A 16,061-nucleotide genomic window follows, 5' to 3' on the forward strand; every position below is an offset into this window, starting at 1 on the left:
CACACACAAGGGAATGATCCAATTCTCTTTAATAAATAAACAGATCAGCAGCATCTACTTGTAGGGAACATCCAGTAACCTAAACCTGTCACCCCAAAGTCTATATCCTGGGTCCCCACCCTTTCTCCTGTTGTTCCAGAGAAAGGAGTGGTTTTAAATGAGATCATAGAAGGAAAAAAATTGGGGACAAATATGGTGGTTATAGAAACATAAGAAAAATTGAGCCAATCTCTGACATCATTCTTTCACCTAATAATAAAGCAACGATGCCAGTTTTCAGAGCTGTAAAACAGCTGTTTTCTGTAAAACAGAAAAAGACTTTCTCATAAATTCACCTAAGACATTCTGTGATGTCTTTGGAAACTCTAAAAATCTGTTGTTTAAAAGGCCAGGAAGAAAGTGATGATGTTTCTGGTGTCCATCATCTGCTCTTGACAGACCATATCTGGTGGACTGTGGTCATCTCTGGGACCCCATTGTCAGAAGGGCCTTGAGATAAGCTACAGAGCAGCCAGAGGAGGGAGACCTGAGTAAAGAAATTAGGGAGGATGAATCTGGAGAAGAAACAAAGAGGAGACATGACTGTGACCGTCACCAGGACAGGTACTTTAAGAGTAGGAAAGCATAAATGGCACATTTCTAAAGGGGGAGAGAGTGAATCCTGCTTCCCAGAGCCCTTATTTAAGTGTGAATGCCAGCCTTGGCAATATTCTTGAATGGATATAACGAAGTGAACAACCAAGAAAGAAACAGAAATTGTTAACAGACAGCATGGCTTAGTGAAGCATCATCCATGCCAAAAACAATCTTATTATTATTATTTTTTTAACAGGATAACTAGACAGGTAGTTCATGGCAACGCTGCAGATATGGGGAACCTAAGTTTGAGCAAAGCATTTGACAGTCTTCCATGCTTATTCTTATGGACATAATGAAGGGTTTTGAGCAAGGTATCAGATAATTGGATTCAAGACTGCTTGAATGGCCAGACCCAAGAGGTCATTGTTAACCTCAGCATTGTTACTTGGATGGAGCTCTCTAGTGGAACCTCAGTCACTGTCTCCATGCCATTTAATGTGTTTATCAGTGACTTGGGTTAAGCAATCATTAGTCCAAAAATGGTTTTTAATTTCTTTGACCTGAGATTCATGGGCCTCATATTTGGCAGGCTGCCTCTCTCTGGTCCCATCTCTTTCTGCTGCCATTTTCTGGAAATTCCCATGCCCTGTGGGACCATAGGCCTTGCCAGTGAATCCCTAGCATCTGTCTGTTGCAACAGAGAGAGAAAAATGATTGCTGGGTCAGAGTGAGAGCTTAAGTCACTCTGCCAAAAGTCAGTGAATTGCCTAGGTGTGGGTTAAAGGCTCCAGGCATCCCACCCATGGACTGGAAGTGATAAGAACTTAGCTGCACCTGGATAGGTCAAGTCCAGGGGCAGCCTTTAAAAGGATCATCCGTTTTTCCTTTCTCCTTCCTGGGATCTTAAAACCACCATATCTGATAACTTCCCCCTCTCCCTTAGATTCATACTAGTTTGTATCCTTCCCCTACTCCCACCATCGTGGGGTTTCACATATTCAAAGCACCATCCAGGGAACAATTAGTCCTTTTTGCCCCCCTTCCCAGATTAGGTAACGTTGTATTGTGGGTAGGGAGTCAGAAAAACATGATAAATGCTCTTGACTCTACTTAGTGAGTGGCTAGATTGGGAGAATCACCTAAGTAAGCACTTAATGGATGCTTATTGACTATTGGTAGGCTTTCAGAACCTCAGTTTCCTTTAAGACTAGGTGGCCTTACAGGTCAATTTCAGCTTTAAAGTTCCAATGCCAAGTTCAAGAGCATGTGAAAGGGAGGTCTCTTCAGAGATGGGCTAAGCCAGGGCCCCAAAGGCAGTGGTCATCTCAGTCCTTTCTCTTCCTTCACCTTTGAATCTTTGTACATTAGACTGGTCATCACAGTGGCTCCAGGACCTGCCAACCATCACCATCTTGATGAGATTGTTCTTGCTCCATCTTTGGTGGCAAGATTTCTTCATGTGTCCTCTAAATTTTGTGAACCTCTAATATAAAAATCCCATCCACTGACTCCTTGCAGCAGCTGTAGTCTAACTTGGGAGGGAAGAATACAGAGAGGGTACATCTATGATGTGCTTATCTACACACGACAGAAACAGCACAGCTGCTCAGCCTGAGGGAAGGGAAGGATTGTGGGGAGAAACACTGGTCTTCTGAATTAGGATCCACGGAGTGAGATACCCTGGACAATGCCTCATGGCAGGGATGAGGGGGAGGGCAGAGACACCTTGGGATCCAGAGGGGTAGCTGCCAGGAACTCACTTGGAAGTGGGACTGTGCTGGAGGAGACCACTGGGGGTGATTGCCTGAGGAGAGTGATTCCTGCTAGCTAGGAACTCACTTGATGAAGGAGTTTAAAAGCATTTAGCAACGTCTACATCACAACCATGAGCTTTCAGGTACCTGATCCCATTGAGGAACACATTTGGATTCCCCTGAAGGGGATCGGGAAATCTCATCTTCCCTCTACCTAGCCAAGGGGCAGGAGGGTTGTATTGAATTATAGCCTCTACATGCAATAAACCAATCTAGGCTCTGGCTACTCCAAGAAAGACAGGAGGAGAGACCCATCCCAGAAAGAAAGATTCTGGGAACCAAGTTAGAGTAGCATCCTATCTCACTGGCAGGGGCAAGGGATCTGGGCCAAGGGAAATGAAGCGCTTGTCCTGAGGGGCACCCGGGGGCCGAGGCCTATATCTCCACAGGCCCAGTGTCCAGCATCTCTCCTCCCTCCCCCAGCTCTTCCTCATCACCTAGAGCCCTCAGCAGAACGGCCTTAAGGGGCTCCCGGAACCTGCGCTGCCTGAGGCTGCCCACGCAGAAGTAGATTGGTGGCTTGGCTGAGCTATTGACACAGGCCAGGAGAATCCCCAGGCAATAATAGTGGGGAGGGATGGTCAGCCAGTTGAGGGAGAGCCTGTAGATGCCAAAGGGAAGGCCACAAAAGAGGAACGTGAGCACCGTGAAGAGAATAATCAGGTAGAATTTCTGGGGCCAGCGGTGCTGGGAGCCACACTCCACCCGGACCAGGAGGATCAGACTGGACACACACATTGTGAACAAGAGGAGGAAGAGCAAGCCCACTCGAGCCAAGCCGACGTGGCTGCATACCATCCCCCCGTTGCCCCCCGAGAGCTCCCCACAGGTCCCATAAGACAGGAAGTGCAGCAAGAGGCAGAGGGCCCAGAGAAGCGCACACACGATGGCCGACGTGTGCGGGGGCCGGCGGCGCCGGTAGCACGCGGGCCAGAGCGTGGCGGCGCACTGCTCCATGCTGATGGCCCCCAGGAGGCTCAGGCCCACTGTGTAGAAGAAGAACCTCAGGGCCAGGAGGCTGTCGGAGATATAACCGGGGAAGGCGAAGAAAATGTCTAGAGTTTCGGGAACGACCATCACCAGGTGGCAACAAAGGAAGAGGAAGTCGGCACTGGCCAAGTCGAGGAGGTAGATGGAGAAGTTGTTCCGATGGATGCGGCTGCTCAGGAGCCACAGAACGATGCCGTTCCCGGCCAGCCCGGCCAGCCCCACGGCCTCTGTCAGCACGAGGATGATGATGCGGAAGACGAGCCCTTCGTCCTTGCTCCTGCTTATGTTGAGATGCCCCATGCCCTTCGACAAGTTAGCCTGACCAGGATCCCAGGCTGAGAACTCTCCGGTGCCTGTCTCTGCACTCAGGAATCCTCTGTGGGACTCTGCTGCCACCCAGTGTCCCTGAAACACAAGGATAAAGTGGTGATGCACCAGGAACTCTGGGAGTGGGGGTGGGGGGGCTGGGCTGGACTTCACAGGCCCTCTGACCTCAAACTCTCAGTGACACTCAGGGGAGACAAGACAGGTAGAGGTCAGAGTCATGGGCCATAGGAAGCAAGAAGCCTTTTCCTAAGGAAGGACTCCATCCCATCTATGATGTAATTGTTGAAATGATCACTCCTCTCACATTTTAAGGCAGCGGGGGATGAGAGCTGGTCACTGGGAGCTACGGCTAATTGCAGAAGGCTGGAGAGACTCAGCTCTCCTTAGAAGTTAATGCATGGAAAAGCTGAAAGTGCTTTTAATGAGCAGCCCGGAGAAGCTTCTCAGCTGGGAACTGGGACTTTGGGGCACCATTTCTCAAAGAGAGACGCATTCTGCTTTCCTGGGATGCAGATTGCTACTAAAGTTCGGAATCATTGGGCAAGAGTTGTTAGAACCAATGTTAGAACCAATTGGGTGCTGGCTCTTAGAGGAAAACTGCAATAATTGTCTGGTATTCTTTAGGGGGTTAGGAAGGGGTGGCCTCTGAAAAGGCTATTTGCCCATGCTAGCCTTTTCTCTCCTTTTCAATTTCCTAATAAGTATGAGATTTTTGGTAGGTGGGGATGGTCTTTTTGGGGGTAGAGGGAGGAAAGAGGCTTTTATTACTTGACCTTCAGGGATTGCTCAGACTCTGGATATTATTTGGGCTTCTTTGACTTGGGGATTGAAAGGAGGGTGATGGCATCCTTGGACATTCCAAAGTTTACTTCTCCCTTATTCTGTCCTTTCTTCTTATTTATTTGCTCACTCATTTATTTATTTTTGCTGAGGCAATTGGGGTTAAGTAACTTGCCCAGGATCACACAGCTAGGAAGTATTAAATGTCTGAGGTCAGATTTGAACTCAAGTCCTCCAGACTTCAGGGCTGATGCTCTATCCACTGCACCACCTCGCTGCCCCTACTCTGTCCTTTCTGATTCTTCCTCATAAAATCTGCATATTGGACCCTGGATGTGCCCTTGTGTAGTTAGGGACTTGTTGGGAGATTTCATGTCTTCCTGCTCCCTTGCCCATCTTGGTATCAAAGAAAGCTCAGACTCCATCTTTCAGGAACTTCTTTCTAAGTCCCATTGCCATCTTCCCCCTTCTCTCTCCCCCCCTCCCCAGTTCCTCTGGACCTGTTCAAGGGACTTCCACTAGGTCCTCAGGTCTATGCTGCCTTTGCTCTCTGAGCTGTCTGTCCATTTCATCTCCCAGAGTCCTGTTAATGTCTTCATAATGTTTCTTGAAGAGGCCCTACTCTAGCTGACCCCATCTGTGGCTGAGTAGGGAAGCCTGAATTTGGAATCGCCAAATCCCAAAGGCCTGAGGTAGAAAGACCATCAGAGACCCTGCTGAACAACCTGTAAAGTGGACTATGTCTCCAAGGCAGAACCAAGTGAGTTCCTGAGCATGGACACTGGTGCCACTAACTAGAGACCATGAAAACCAGCATCTTTGCAGCTTCAGTGCCCAGCCTATGGCAAATAGTTAATAAACGTCCACTGGGTCATGGTAAAATGCAGCTAGTGAGGACCTCCTTCCCTCCCTCCTTCCTTCTCTCCTTCCCTCCCTCCTTTCTTCTCTCCTTCCCTCCCTCTTTCCTTCTCTCCTTCCCTCCTTCCTCCCTCTTGGTCTTTGGGAGGCCTCTAGGGATTGCTATATACCTCTAGGGGCAGTTTATTCTACTTTCAGATACCACTAATTTTAAGAAGTTCTTATTTCAGAGGCCTGCTTTCAAACCCTCTCTGCTTTGTACAGCCAATATGAATGTTGGCAAGACATTTCCCCTCTCAGGGTCTTAGGTTGTTCCTTTGTAAAATACACGAGGAGCCACACTCCACATCGAGGACCCATGGCTCTATTTTCCTGAATCCATTGGTGTTTGATCTCTCCCAAAGCTCCTGCCTCCCTTCTCCCTCTGTCCAAACTTCTCAACCTTATAACTTGTCTACCTGGGGCTTGCCTCCCTCTCACCCACAGGGTGAGGCTGGAATTACAGGGCTGGGAGGGGCCTAATATACTAACAATTAGATCTTCCCTTTCTACTCCAATGGGTAGAGACATTGTGGGAGACAGTAAGGGAGAGATGAGGGACAAAGAAAGGATAGGGAAAAGGAGACAGTTGAGGGGAAGAAGTACAGATAATTAAAAGAGGCTAGGATGCCCACCCCAACCCTCCCCCTAGGGAAAGGCTCCTTGGCTCCCATACCAGTTCTCTCCCCCCACCTCCCAGATCTAAGGTTCCCTGCGCCGCACCATCAGCTCAGCAGCCTGAGCTCCAGAAAGAACCCAAAGTTCAGGGAGGACAGGACTTGCATATGGGAAAGCTGGGTGCCATGTGCATGGAAGAAAAGAGAGGAGAGCTTGCCTACCCCTTGGGCAGTCAAGGATCCTAGGGAGCCTCTTCTGTCAGCCCAGTGGCTTCGGGCAGCACCCAGCTCTGTCTTGGACTCCATCCACCTGTAGTAGGAAATCAGGAGGGAGAACCCAGGGGCCCCAGCTTCTGCAAAGCTACGCCTGGGAACAGCGATTTCTCCCACCTTCCTTGGTCCAAAGGGAGTGGGATTCACTTCATTATCTGCCCTTGAGGGCAGTGGGGAGGGCAGAGGAGAAGGTGATAGCCGCCCAGCTGCCTTAAACAGGGTCCATGGGAAGCAGCTGCTCTTTATGTCCCCAGAGCCCAGAACCCAAGGAAGTGAGCTCATGTTGCAGCATGAAGGATGTAGGATAGACTTAAGTCCAATTTAGGAACAGATGCTCTAGTGAAGGTAAACATTGCCAAGGGGAGTAAGGGAAACCCATTTCAAGGCTGTTAGATTAGAGGCTGACCTACCTTGGAGGCGGGGGATGGAGATGACCCTCACCAACCCTTCCTCCGCCAGCTTTTTCCTCTGGTGCCCTAACACCACTCCCTTCCTCTTCTCGAACACTTTCCCCTAGCAGAGAAGAGCAAGAATGCGAGACAGAAAGCTCAGGGGTGAGCGCCCCCCTTCCCCCAAGGAGGGCTTTGCCTGCAGGCCATCGCTCTCATTCTCACCTTCCTGGGTGCAGGGGGCTTTGAACTGCCGGCCCACACCGGGAAGTTCCAGCTGCAGGCGCCTCCTTCCCCGCCCAGCGAGCCACGGGATCAGGGCGGCTCCCGGACAGTTGTTTGCAGCCTCTGGCATCCCCAGGATGCTGGGGAGTGGGGCAGGGGAGTGTCACGTGGTGTCGATCCACTTGTCAGAGGCTCCAGCCCTTAGCTGCCTCCGCCTCCTCCTTCCAGCTACATTACTGAGGCCCGCACCATCACCGCCTCTCCAGAACCATCTTCTGTTTCTTCCAGCTTGCTCCCGAGGGGCCCAGAAGTGAAGTAAGGCTTGGCTGGGTGGGGAGAGGGATAAGGGGGAGGGGGAGAGGAAATCTGGGCAAATCTCCTGCCTGGCTTTGGACAAACAGCTCTTCATGGTCGCCCCAGTTTCCGGGCTCCAGGTCTCTCTTGCTCCTTATGACGCTCCTGTAATGGGGGAACCAGGAAAGCAGACCCTACATGTCTAGATGAGGAAACTGAGGCAACAGCATGTGAAGTAGTTTGTCGTGGGTCACATAGTTACCAAAAAGAAACCTAGGTTTCTTCTGGTCTCAGGCTCTCAGGAATCACTTCTCGCAGGTCCCATGCCCAGGAATCCTCAGGATTCCTCCCCTTCCCCAATGCAGAACAAGTACCCCTTTCTTCAATTCAGTGCAATGCAGGGATCCTCGAAGGAATCTCGTTGGAAGCCAGAGGATAACACAGGACGTGTCAGGATTGCAGAATGGTTTTTTTTTTTTTTTCTCCTTGGGGAACAAATTACTCCGCCCCTTCTGCTTTAAATATTTTGGTCAAATTTGGGAGCTGCCCTTGGTCCTGAAAGGTCCTGCCTGTACTTTCATTTTTGCTTGGTTTTGTGGAGCTACTAGAACTACTGGAAGTGAGACAAACTAAGATCCAGCTAGCGCTGCTCTCCCGGTTTATTAAGTATTTCTTAAGTCCCTCTCACAGGAAGGCCTGAGCTGATCTCAGAGGCTCTTAACAGCACACTGCCAGCACTCCCTGCTTCTGACACCTATTTGTCAGCTAATCTCTATGAAATGCCCACTTTTCCCATTGAGCGCTGTTTTTAATCATTTGATGGAAGACAATTAGTGTTGTTCCTTTGGGCCCCAGAGGAAGGGGCTAGAAGCTGTAGGGGATGTTATGGAAAGTCCAAATTAGTCCAAAATGTTTGGAAAAGGTTTCTACTATTGAGTGCTGCCCATTGCAGACTACGGAGCAGGAGTGGGGGTATGGTTCATTCTCTTTTTTTTTTTTTTTATTTTGAAAAAAATTTCTTTACAACATTATCCCTTGCACTCACTTCTGTTCCGACTTTTTCTCTCCCTCCCTTCACCCCTTTCCCCAGATGGCAAGCAGGTATAGTTCATTCTCAACGAAGCTCTACTGACAAATGATGGATGATCACTAGAGAAATGAATTCCCTTTCAAAGATCCCTTTCGGCTCTGATTCTGTGATCTGCATTGCCCTGGAAATGAGGCTATTCCAGAATCTCCAAGGAAAATGTTTCAAAGGACCCAAGGCCAGATTTGAAAGGTTTTTCACACTTGCATCTTTAGAATTAGACATTGTGGAATCACTGGTCTTTGAACAATAATCTAAGTAGTAGTAGCTGCTCTCTGGGGATTCAACCTCTGCCATTTCAGAGTTGGGCAATGTTGCTATTTCTCCTTCCCTTCCCCCTTTTCCTTCCCTTTCCCCTCTCTTTGTCCTTCTCACTCCTCCTCCTCCTCCTCTTCCTTCTCATCTGGTAGCTCAGTATAAATGTGGAGTCATAACCTTACATGTGGATGCTCTGTCCAAAGGAATATAATAATCAGTCACATATTTTGTAAGATATTTTGGGTTGGGGAAGGGTTGAATTTTTGAAAATGTCCTATTTATGTTATTATTTTTTCAAAAAGTTGGGACAATTAGCTCTTTGTCTTACACATTTTCATTTATGATTTCTTGAAATACAGTGCAGAAAAAACAGGCTTTGAAAAAACCCATTGTGAGTCAACATGGAGCCACTTGACTATGCCTTTAAATTCAAAGCACCGACTTTTATTGAATGGCCAATAATAGATCCTGGTCAAAGTCTCAGAAAAACTGAGACCCAGGAAAGACCTTAATTTAGAAAGACCAAGATCACTCACTGCGTCTTGGGTCATCACCTGTTGTCTTAACTTTTGTCTTGTCACTGAACTCCAATCATTCTGGAGGAGAGAGAGAGGCTAATGACTGCACATTTTTGCCTCGCTTAAATCCAACTTACAGACAAGACAGATATCATTCTCATGATATCATTAGTCCTCTTTGAGAACAAAAACTCAACAACAAAAACAACTTCATACATCCTCTAAGAAAACAAATCTAAGAAAACAGACCTATATGTAAACTAAGTCATGTTATAGATTAAATTAGTTTTAGAGGTTTAATAGTGGGATGATTGGAGGGGAAAGGAATTCACATGTTCCCAAATAACCAAGGAATTGGGAACAGTTGTAATTTCTTTAATAACTGATATCATTTTGGTTTTCCTTTGATTTTTATTTAAATAATGCCAGATAGTCTTCCCTTAATACTTTTATTCCACAACTCAGGTTTTGAGTAGACAGAACACAGCAGAAAATAGGTTTTCAGTAATAAAAAGCTGAAGGAACCTGAGCTTTGATAAATTAATTATTAAATTAATAAATTAATAAAAATTAACAAAAGGAAATAAAAAAATAAACATTTCTATCACATAAGAGGTAAAGGTGAGGTTGTAGTGCATTCTGGACATCTAAGACATTAAGTGAGAAGACATCAAGGTATGAGATGAAGCATTCTATACAAGGAGTCAAAACAAGGCTGACTTAGCTCAGGTGTATAGCATGGGGGAGAAGAGACATGAATTGGGTAGGTTGGTTGGAACTAGACTGGTAAAGAATTTCAAACTCAGAATTAATTGCAAGGTTGTACATTTGAATCTCAGAAATTGAAATTAATTCAACTTTGTAAATGATTCTTTGTTTTGATGTCATATTTAATTGATTATGTATTTGCTTAAGTACCCTTTCTATGTTCTTGAGTTCAGGAATTTAGATTTCCATCTTAGTTTAAAGTTACAATTTTAAAAAGTTGTTAAATCTCATACTGGAAGCCATTGAGATACTTGCAGGGCGTATGTTTGTTATCGTTAAGTCTCACCAAGTTAATTTGGTACATCCTCAAAAGATGTGTTGCCTGTTCTTGCTTAATCTCTTCCAAGAAGATAGCAAAACTGGTGATTCTAATCTTCTAGCAAAGAATATAGGGATACTTCAGGATATAGGATTTAGAAAATGGCTAGACGTCAATTTATCTAAAATTTTTTTTTATGGTTTTAGAGGATAGGAAGTTGGATATGAGTTCCTTTTTCTTTCTTTCTTTCTTTCTTTCTTTCTTTCTTTCTTTCTTTCTTTCTTTCTTTCTTTCTTTCTTTCTTTCTTTCTTTCTTTCACTGCCATTTCTATTTCCTTCCCCAAAGGCATTTGAGTTCTAGTGAGGTCCTGCTGTCTCAGATGGCGGAATTTATTATAAAGCTCTAGACAGATCTTTCTTGGACACCAGTGAATGGAGTGCTGGTTTGGGAATCAGGAGGATCCAGATTCAAATTCTACATCTGATATTAACTAGTCCAATGTGGGCAAATCACACTCTCTCTCCAAGCCTACTTGCTATTTTCTCATTTATAAAACTAGTCTCCTATATCCATTGCACCTCCCTCACAAGGATCTTGTGAGAACTGGAAGAGATCATGTGGTTTTCTTTTTTCTTTTTTCCTTCTCTTTTAAAATAACTTTTCTTTTCAGATACATGCAAAGATAGTTTTCAACATTCACCTTTAAAATATCTCTTATTCCAAATTTTCTCCACCTTTCCCTTTACCCTCCCCTAGATGGCAAGCAATCTAATTAAACATGTGCAATTCTTCTAAACATATTTCTATATTGGTCATACTATGCAAAAAAAATCAGATCAGAAGGGAAAAAAGAAAAAAAAATAAGAAAAAAACCAAGCAAACAAACAACAACAAAAATCTGAAAATATTATGCTTTGATTCACATTCAATCTCAACAGTTCTCTCTGGATGTGGATGGCTCTTTCCATCACAAGTCTATTGGAATGACCTCAAATCACCTCATGGTTGAAAAGAGCCAAATCCTTCACAGTTAGATCAGGTAATTTTCAAAGCTCAATGTGTGCTATAAAGGAAAACAATAAGCACCCGCCATAACATTATGGAGTTATTGTCCAAGCCCCCTATTTCTCAATGAAGTTCTCAGTCAGAAGTTTCTCAGTCCTTGTCTTTACCTCTTTGCCAGTGGAGTAGAGATCTTATAAGGCTATAGAGTGGGGCATATCTGCAACTTGTAGTCAAAGCTACCAGGTCATTTACCCCTGTCCTGCTGATCAGATTCCTATTGTTTCACTAAAGGTCACTTACAAAGACAAACTGAATGAAGGCTTTATACAGAAGGGTAGTCATATGTTAAAGCAGGTTAAAATTAGGATGTCATATATGTATGTTGGCAGCCTGGCACCTTCCTAGTCCCTACACTACTGTTCCCACCCAATCCCAACCCATCCCTCCAGAAAGGAGGAAAACAGTAGAATTTAAGTTTCCCAATTTTACAGTTAAGAAAGGCCAAAGGATTTTGTTTAGAATTTTTTTTTATAACAGACTGCTTAAGTGGACCATCTCTGCAATGATTCAGTGCAGAAACTTAGAGTGCCCTGAAGCTTTCTCTTAGACGTGCTTCAGACTGAACAAACAGAAAAGTATCCAGATTTTATTTTCCTTTGACCATGTTGGTGATCATTTGTTCCTATTTTGTTTGGAAATATACAACTTTATTTATGTCTCTGTTCCTATAATATTAGGCCAGGCCAAGGTGTCTTCCCTGCACAGAGGAAAGAGGAAGGAAAGAATCAAGCATTTATACACTTCCTACTATGTGCCTGACACTGTGCCAAGAGCTTTTTTTTTTTTTTTTTTTAAATAAATACTACCTCATTTGAGTCTTACGACTCTGTGAGGCATGTGGGATTTGATGAAGAAACTGAGACCAACAGAAGTTAAATGACTTGCCCAGAATCATAGAGATAGTGTCTGAGGACAGATTTGAATGCTGGTCTTCTTGACTCTAGGCTTCATATTCTAGGGAACAAACTGCCTGAATATCAGACTTCTATCACGGGAATGAGTAGGACACATGAGCTGTTGGAGCAACATTTAAAAAATCTTTTCCTTTACATTCGAACTCATTCCCAGCATTCTCCATTCTTGAGTGAAGAGGCCTAATGGCCTCCTGATTGTTTCCTTGGGTTCTAAGGTAACCATAGAACACTGATTCTTCCTTATACTGTAATTTATAAACCTCCAGTGGTATGACTTCCAATCAGCCAGTACACTCAAGTAGTCCTTTAAAAGACATTTCCTTAAAAGGTATCATAAGAACAGTAGCTGTAGGGCATCCTCCCTCCAAACCTGAGACACACAATCAGCAGGATTTGGAGATGGAGTGTTTAATATTGTGAATATGAAATATAAAAGGGACCTACAGAGAAAAACATGTGGCTAAGGCAACTTGAATCTTTGAACAGCTGGGTCTCACTGACCTTTTTCACTGAAGAGACAGTGTGGAATTGAAGGATAGATGAGACTGTGGGATCATTGATGGGCCTCTGCTGCGGAGCTGAGATGGCAAGCAGTCCTATACAGGTTAAATATGTCACAGTGTGTCCTAGATACAATGTGTGCAGAACCGAACAGTTCTCTTGTTGCACAGGAAGAATTGGATTCAGATGATAAAAAAATAACCCAGGAAGAAAAACAAAAATGCAAACAGTTTACATTCATTTCCCACTGTTCTTTCTTTGGGTGTAGTTGCCTCTGTCCATCCTTGATCAATTGATTCCATCAGAATCCATCCTCATACAGTATCATTGTTGAGGTATATAATGACCTCCTGGTCCTGCTCATTTCACTTAGCATCAGTTCATGTAAGTCTCACCAATCCTCTCTATATTCATCCTGCTGGTCATTTCTTACAGAACAATAATATTCCATAACATTCATATACTACAGTTTATTTAACCATCCTTCAATTGATGGGCATCCAATCATTTTCCAGCTTCTAGCCACTACAAACAGGGTTGCCACAAACATTTTGGCACATACAGGTCCCTTTACCTTCTTTAGTATCTCTTTGGGGTATAAGCTCAGTAGAAACACAGCTGGATCAAAGGGTATGCACAGTTTGATAACGTTTTGAGCATAGTTCCAAATCGCTCCCCAGAATGGCTGGATGTATTCACAATTCCACCAACAGTGTATCAGTGTCCCTGTTTTCCCACGTCCCCTCCAACATTCCACATTATCTTTCCGTGTCATTCTAGCCAGTCTGACAGGTGTGTAGTGGTAGCTCAGAGTTGTCTTAATTTGCATTTCTCTGATTAATAATGACTTGGAGCATATTTTCATATGGCTAGAAATAGTTTCAATTTCTTCGTCTGAGAATTGTCTGTTCATATCTAAAGTGTAAAACTTTTGATTACTTAGAAAGTCATGGAATTTTACTTAACAATTTCGAAGATAAGTTTAGAGCAAATGAAATATAAAATTACTAAATTCTTCATCAGTCTCAGTTTTTCTTCCTGTGGTTTTACTTTGGCAAACAGTCTGGAGAAATGGAACTTTAACCCAAGTCTTTCTATTAATTAGGATTAAATATTAAGGGCATTTTAAATTGATGAATCCAATTAGCAAATTAGACTAGGACAATTTTGTATTGTTACTAAATTTCGTTTTGATAAGATTTTTAAAGAATCAGCATAATTTGGGGACAGAAGAATTCTTTTAAGCTGACAACAGGTCCTTAGTTACAAGATGTTTATATATTCTATACTTAATAGAGGAGACAGGTAAGACCTTGACCTCCAAATTTCCTAAAGAAAAACTTAGGAGAAGTTCAAGTCTGATTTAATGTTGTGTCTTGTTTTCTTTTCTTTTATTTATTTATGCATTTATTCACTTATTTATTTATTTACTGATTCATTCATTCATTTATTTATCTGCGCTGAGGCAATTGGGGTTAAGTGACTTGCCCAGGGTCAGTTATTATAATCCCTATAGGAAAGAAAAAAAGGTACTACCCAGAGCATCCCGGCTTGAGCCCAGAGGACAGCGCAGACCGCGGCCGACTCTACTTGGGGCGGCGACATCGACACCAGATGGGAAAGAGCGCAGGGAGACAACGCTCGGTGCTGATCGCGGCCAGGAGGCTCAGGCCCGCAGTGTAGGACATGTATATGAAGTATGACAATATTCTCCATATTAAATAATCAAAAACATATCCAAAAAATTTAGATATGGATCTAAGAAAAGAGCTACAAAGGAAGAGGGCATCGGCTGCCGCCAGGTTGAGGATGTAGACAGAGAAGGGGGTCCTCCGGATGCGGAACCCCAAGAGCCACAGGACGGCGCTGTTCCCCACCAGCCCAAGCGGGGCAATGAGCAGAGAGAGGATCTTCATCCAGGCATAAAGGTTAAGTCTTCCAAATGATCTCTCGCTATTTTGCTTTGAATTGTCAGAACCATATCCTGAATATTCAAGTGTGGGGGACACAGTCATGGCAGGTGGTCCCTGCTCCATGAAGCCCTGCTCCTCTCAGACACCCTGGGGACACCGAGACATAGAAGGACATCAGGGAGTTTCCCGGCCATTTATGCCTATCTCTCCCTTCAAGGCTCCTCACTGCCTCTTTAGGATGCCCCAGGGGGCGCCACAATGCATAGAGGTATGGCTCTAGGGAAACAATGAATTATAATCTTGTCTTGGAAACTTACTAGTGAGAAAAATCATTATTTAACCCATATTAATAATTAATTATTCAATTAGGGTTAAGACTTCCCTATTTCCTCCTTCAGAAACCAGTCCCTGGTTATCCAGCCAGTCTCTGAAGGACATTTCTGATGCATGAATTTGCTCAAATCCTTGAGGATCTAATTTTTCATCATGAAAAAGCTTATGTAGCTATTATTACCTGATCATTGTTCATGGTTTATTGTGTGAGGAGAAATGGATGCCTTTGTCCAGATACCTGGAGGCATCTAAAGCTCTTCATGGCCTCGGCAGGTGGAGAAGAAGGCTCTTGTCCAATTCCTGGTGGACCCCCTCCTCAGGGATTGTTGGTTTCCATTCTCTGTCACAGCCCCCTTTCTAAAGATTTTTAAAGCATTCAATGCTCTCCAGAGACATCCTTGGCTTCCAGCAAAAATTCTGATTTCAATGTCTTATTTCCTAGCCATCACCAAAAAATTATTAATTACCAACTTATCATTACATTGGCTGTGTAACCCTGGACATATTATTCAACATTTGTGTCCCTCTGGTTCCAAATTGTAAATGAGACCAGCGCGCCTCCCGACTCCCGAGCCCAGCTCCGTTAGTTTGCCAACTCCTCTCATCTCAGAACAGATTAAGAAGAGAGAATGCTAAATTCTACCTCACCTGTAGAAATAGGGAAAGCAGCAACAGCAGTGGGGACCCCACACAACCTTGCCTAAATACCTCTGCAATCCAGTTTGGAGGAGTAGAGATAGAGTGGGAGAATGGTGCAATGATCAGTATTTCCTGAGCCCTGGCACCTGAACCTACCATCAAAGGGAGATCCTGGCACCAGTCTTTCCAGTTTTTGGCTGGTTCTGTTCAGCCACCTGGAAAGAACCTGGGTGCCCCTGGTACCTCCCAGCATGGTGGTATGAGTTGAGAAAGCCATTCAGCCTCTGCATTTGGTAAGCCCACCATTCTCTGTTTCAGTTGTGGATATGTATTAGCGATGTAATTTATGGCAAATTATTTTATCTCTGACTAGTTTTCTGATTTGTAAAGAAAACTAGTAATGGTAGTTGTGAAGATCACATGATTGCAAAATGCTTATCTTAAAACAAATACTATATGAAGCTGCTGTCTTGTATATAATTGCTTCCTATTTGATAATTTTATATAGGTTTTTTAGATGTGACCAACATACAATGGCTCACTCAATCCCTGAGAGGAACAAAGTCCATTATAGTTAATCATACAATCTTACTGTTACTGTGTACAATGTATTCCTGGTT

General features: G+C 44.2%; 1 protein-coding gene across 2 annotated transcripts; it reads right to left on the reverse strand.

Annotated features, from left to right (window-relative positions):
* Positions 1 to 552: 552 nt before the first annotated feature.
* LOC100919628 (mas-related G-protein coupled receptor member E) lies at positions 553 to 7,155 on the reverse strand. 2 transcript variants are annotated; one of them, XM_031942011.1, is made up of 4 exons: positions 6,892 to 7,155; positions 6,688 to 6,790; positions 6,227 to 6,314; positions 553 to 3,788 (listed from the first exon to the last, which is right to left on the reverse strand). In XM_031942011.1, exons 1-4 carry the CDS (start codon positions 7,019 to 7,021, stop codon positions 2,769 to 2,771), a joined length of 1,341 nt encoding a protein of 446 aa, XP_031797871.1. In that variant the 5' UTR covers positions 7,022 to 7,155; the 3' UTR covers positions 553 to 2,768. The 2 variants fall into 2 exon arrangements, with proteins under 2 accessions (XP_031797871.1, XP_031797872.1); XM_031942012.1 differs by lacking the exon at positions 6,227 to 6,314 and having other exon boundaries at positions 6,688 to 6,958.
* Positions 7,156 to 16,061: the final 8,906 nt, after the last annotated feature.

Source organism: Sarcophilus harrisii, chromosome 6 (genome assembly GCF_902635505.1).
Source record: "Sarcophilus harrisii chromosome 6, mSarHar1.11, whole genome shotgun sequence".
Taxonomy (NCBI): domain Eukaryota; kingdom Metazoa; phylum Chordata; class Mammalia; order Dasyuromorphia; family Dasyuridae; genus Sarcophilus; species Sarcophilus harrisii.

Excerpts from the sequence above, each read along its gene's own strand:
- LOC100919628 (XM_031942011.1), bottom strand. The coding sequence starts at position 7,021 with ATGCCAGAGGCTGCAAACAACTGTCCGGGAGCCGCCCTGATCCCGTGG. Across the intron at positions 6,315-6,687 it reads CTCCATCCCCCGCCTCCAAG|GTGGATGGAGTCCAAGACAG; the intron begins GTAGGTCAGCCT and ends TTCCTACTACAG. Across the intron at positions 3,789-6,226 it reads GATCCTTGACTGCCCAAGGG|GGACACTGGGTGGCAGCAGA; the intron begins GTAGGCAAGCTC and ends CTTGTGTTTCAG.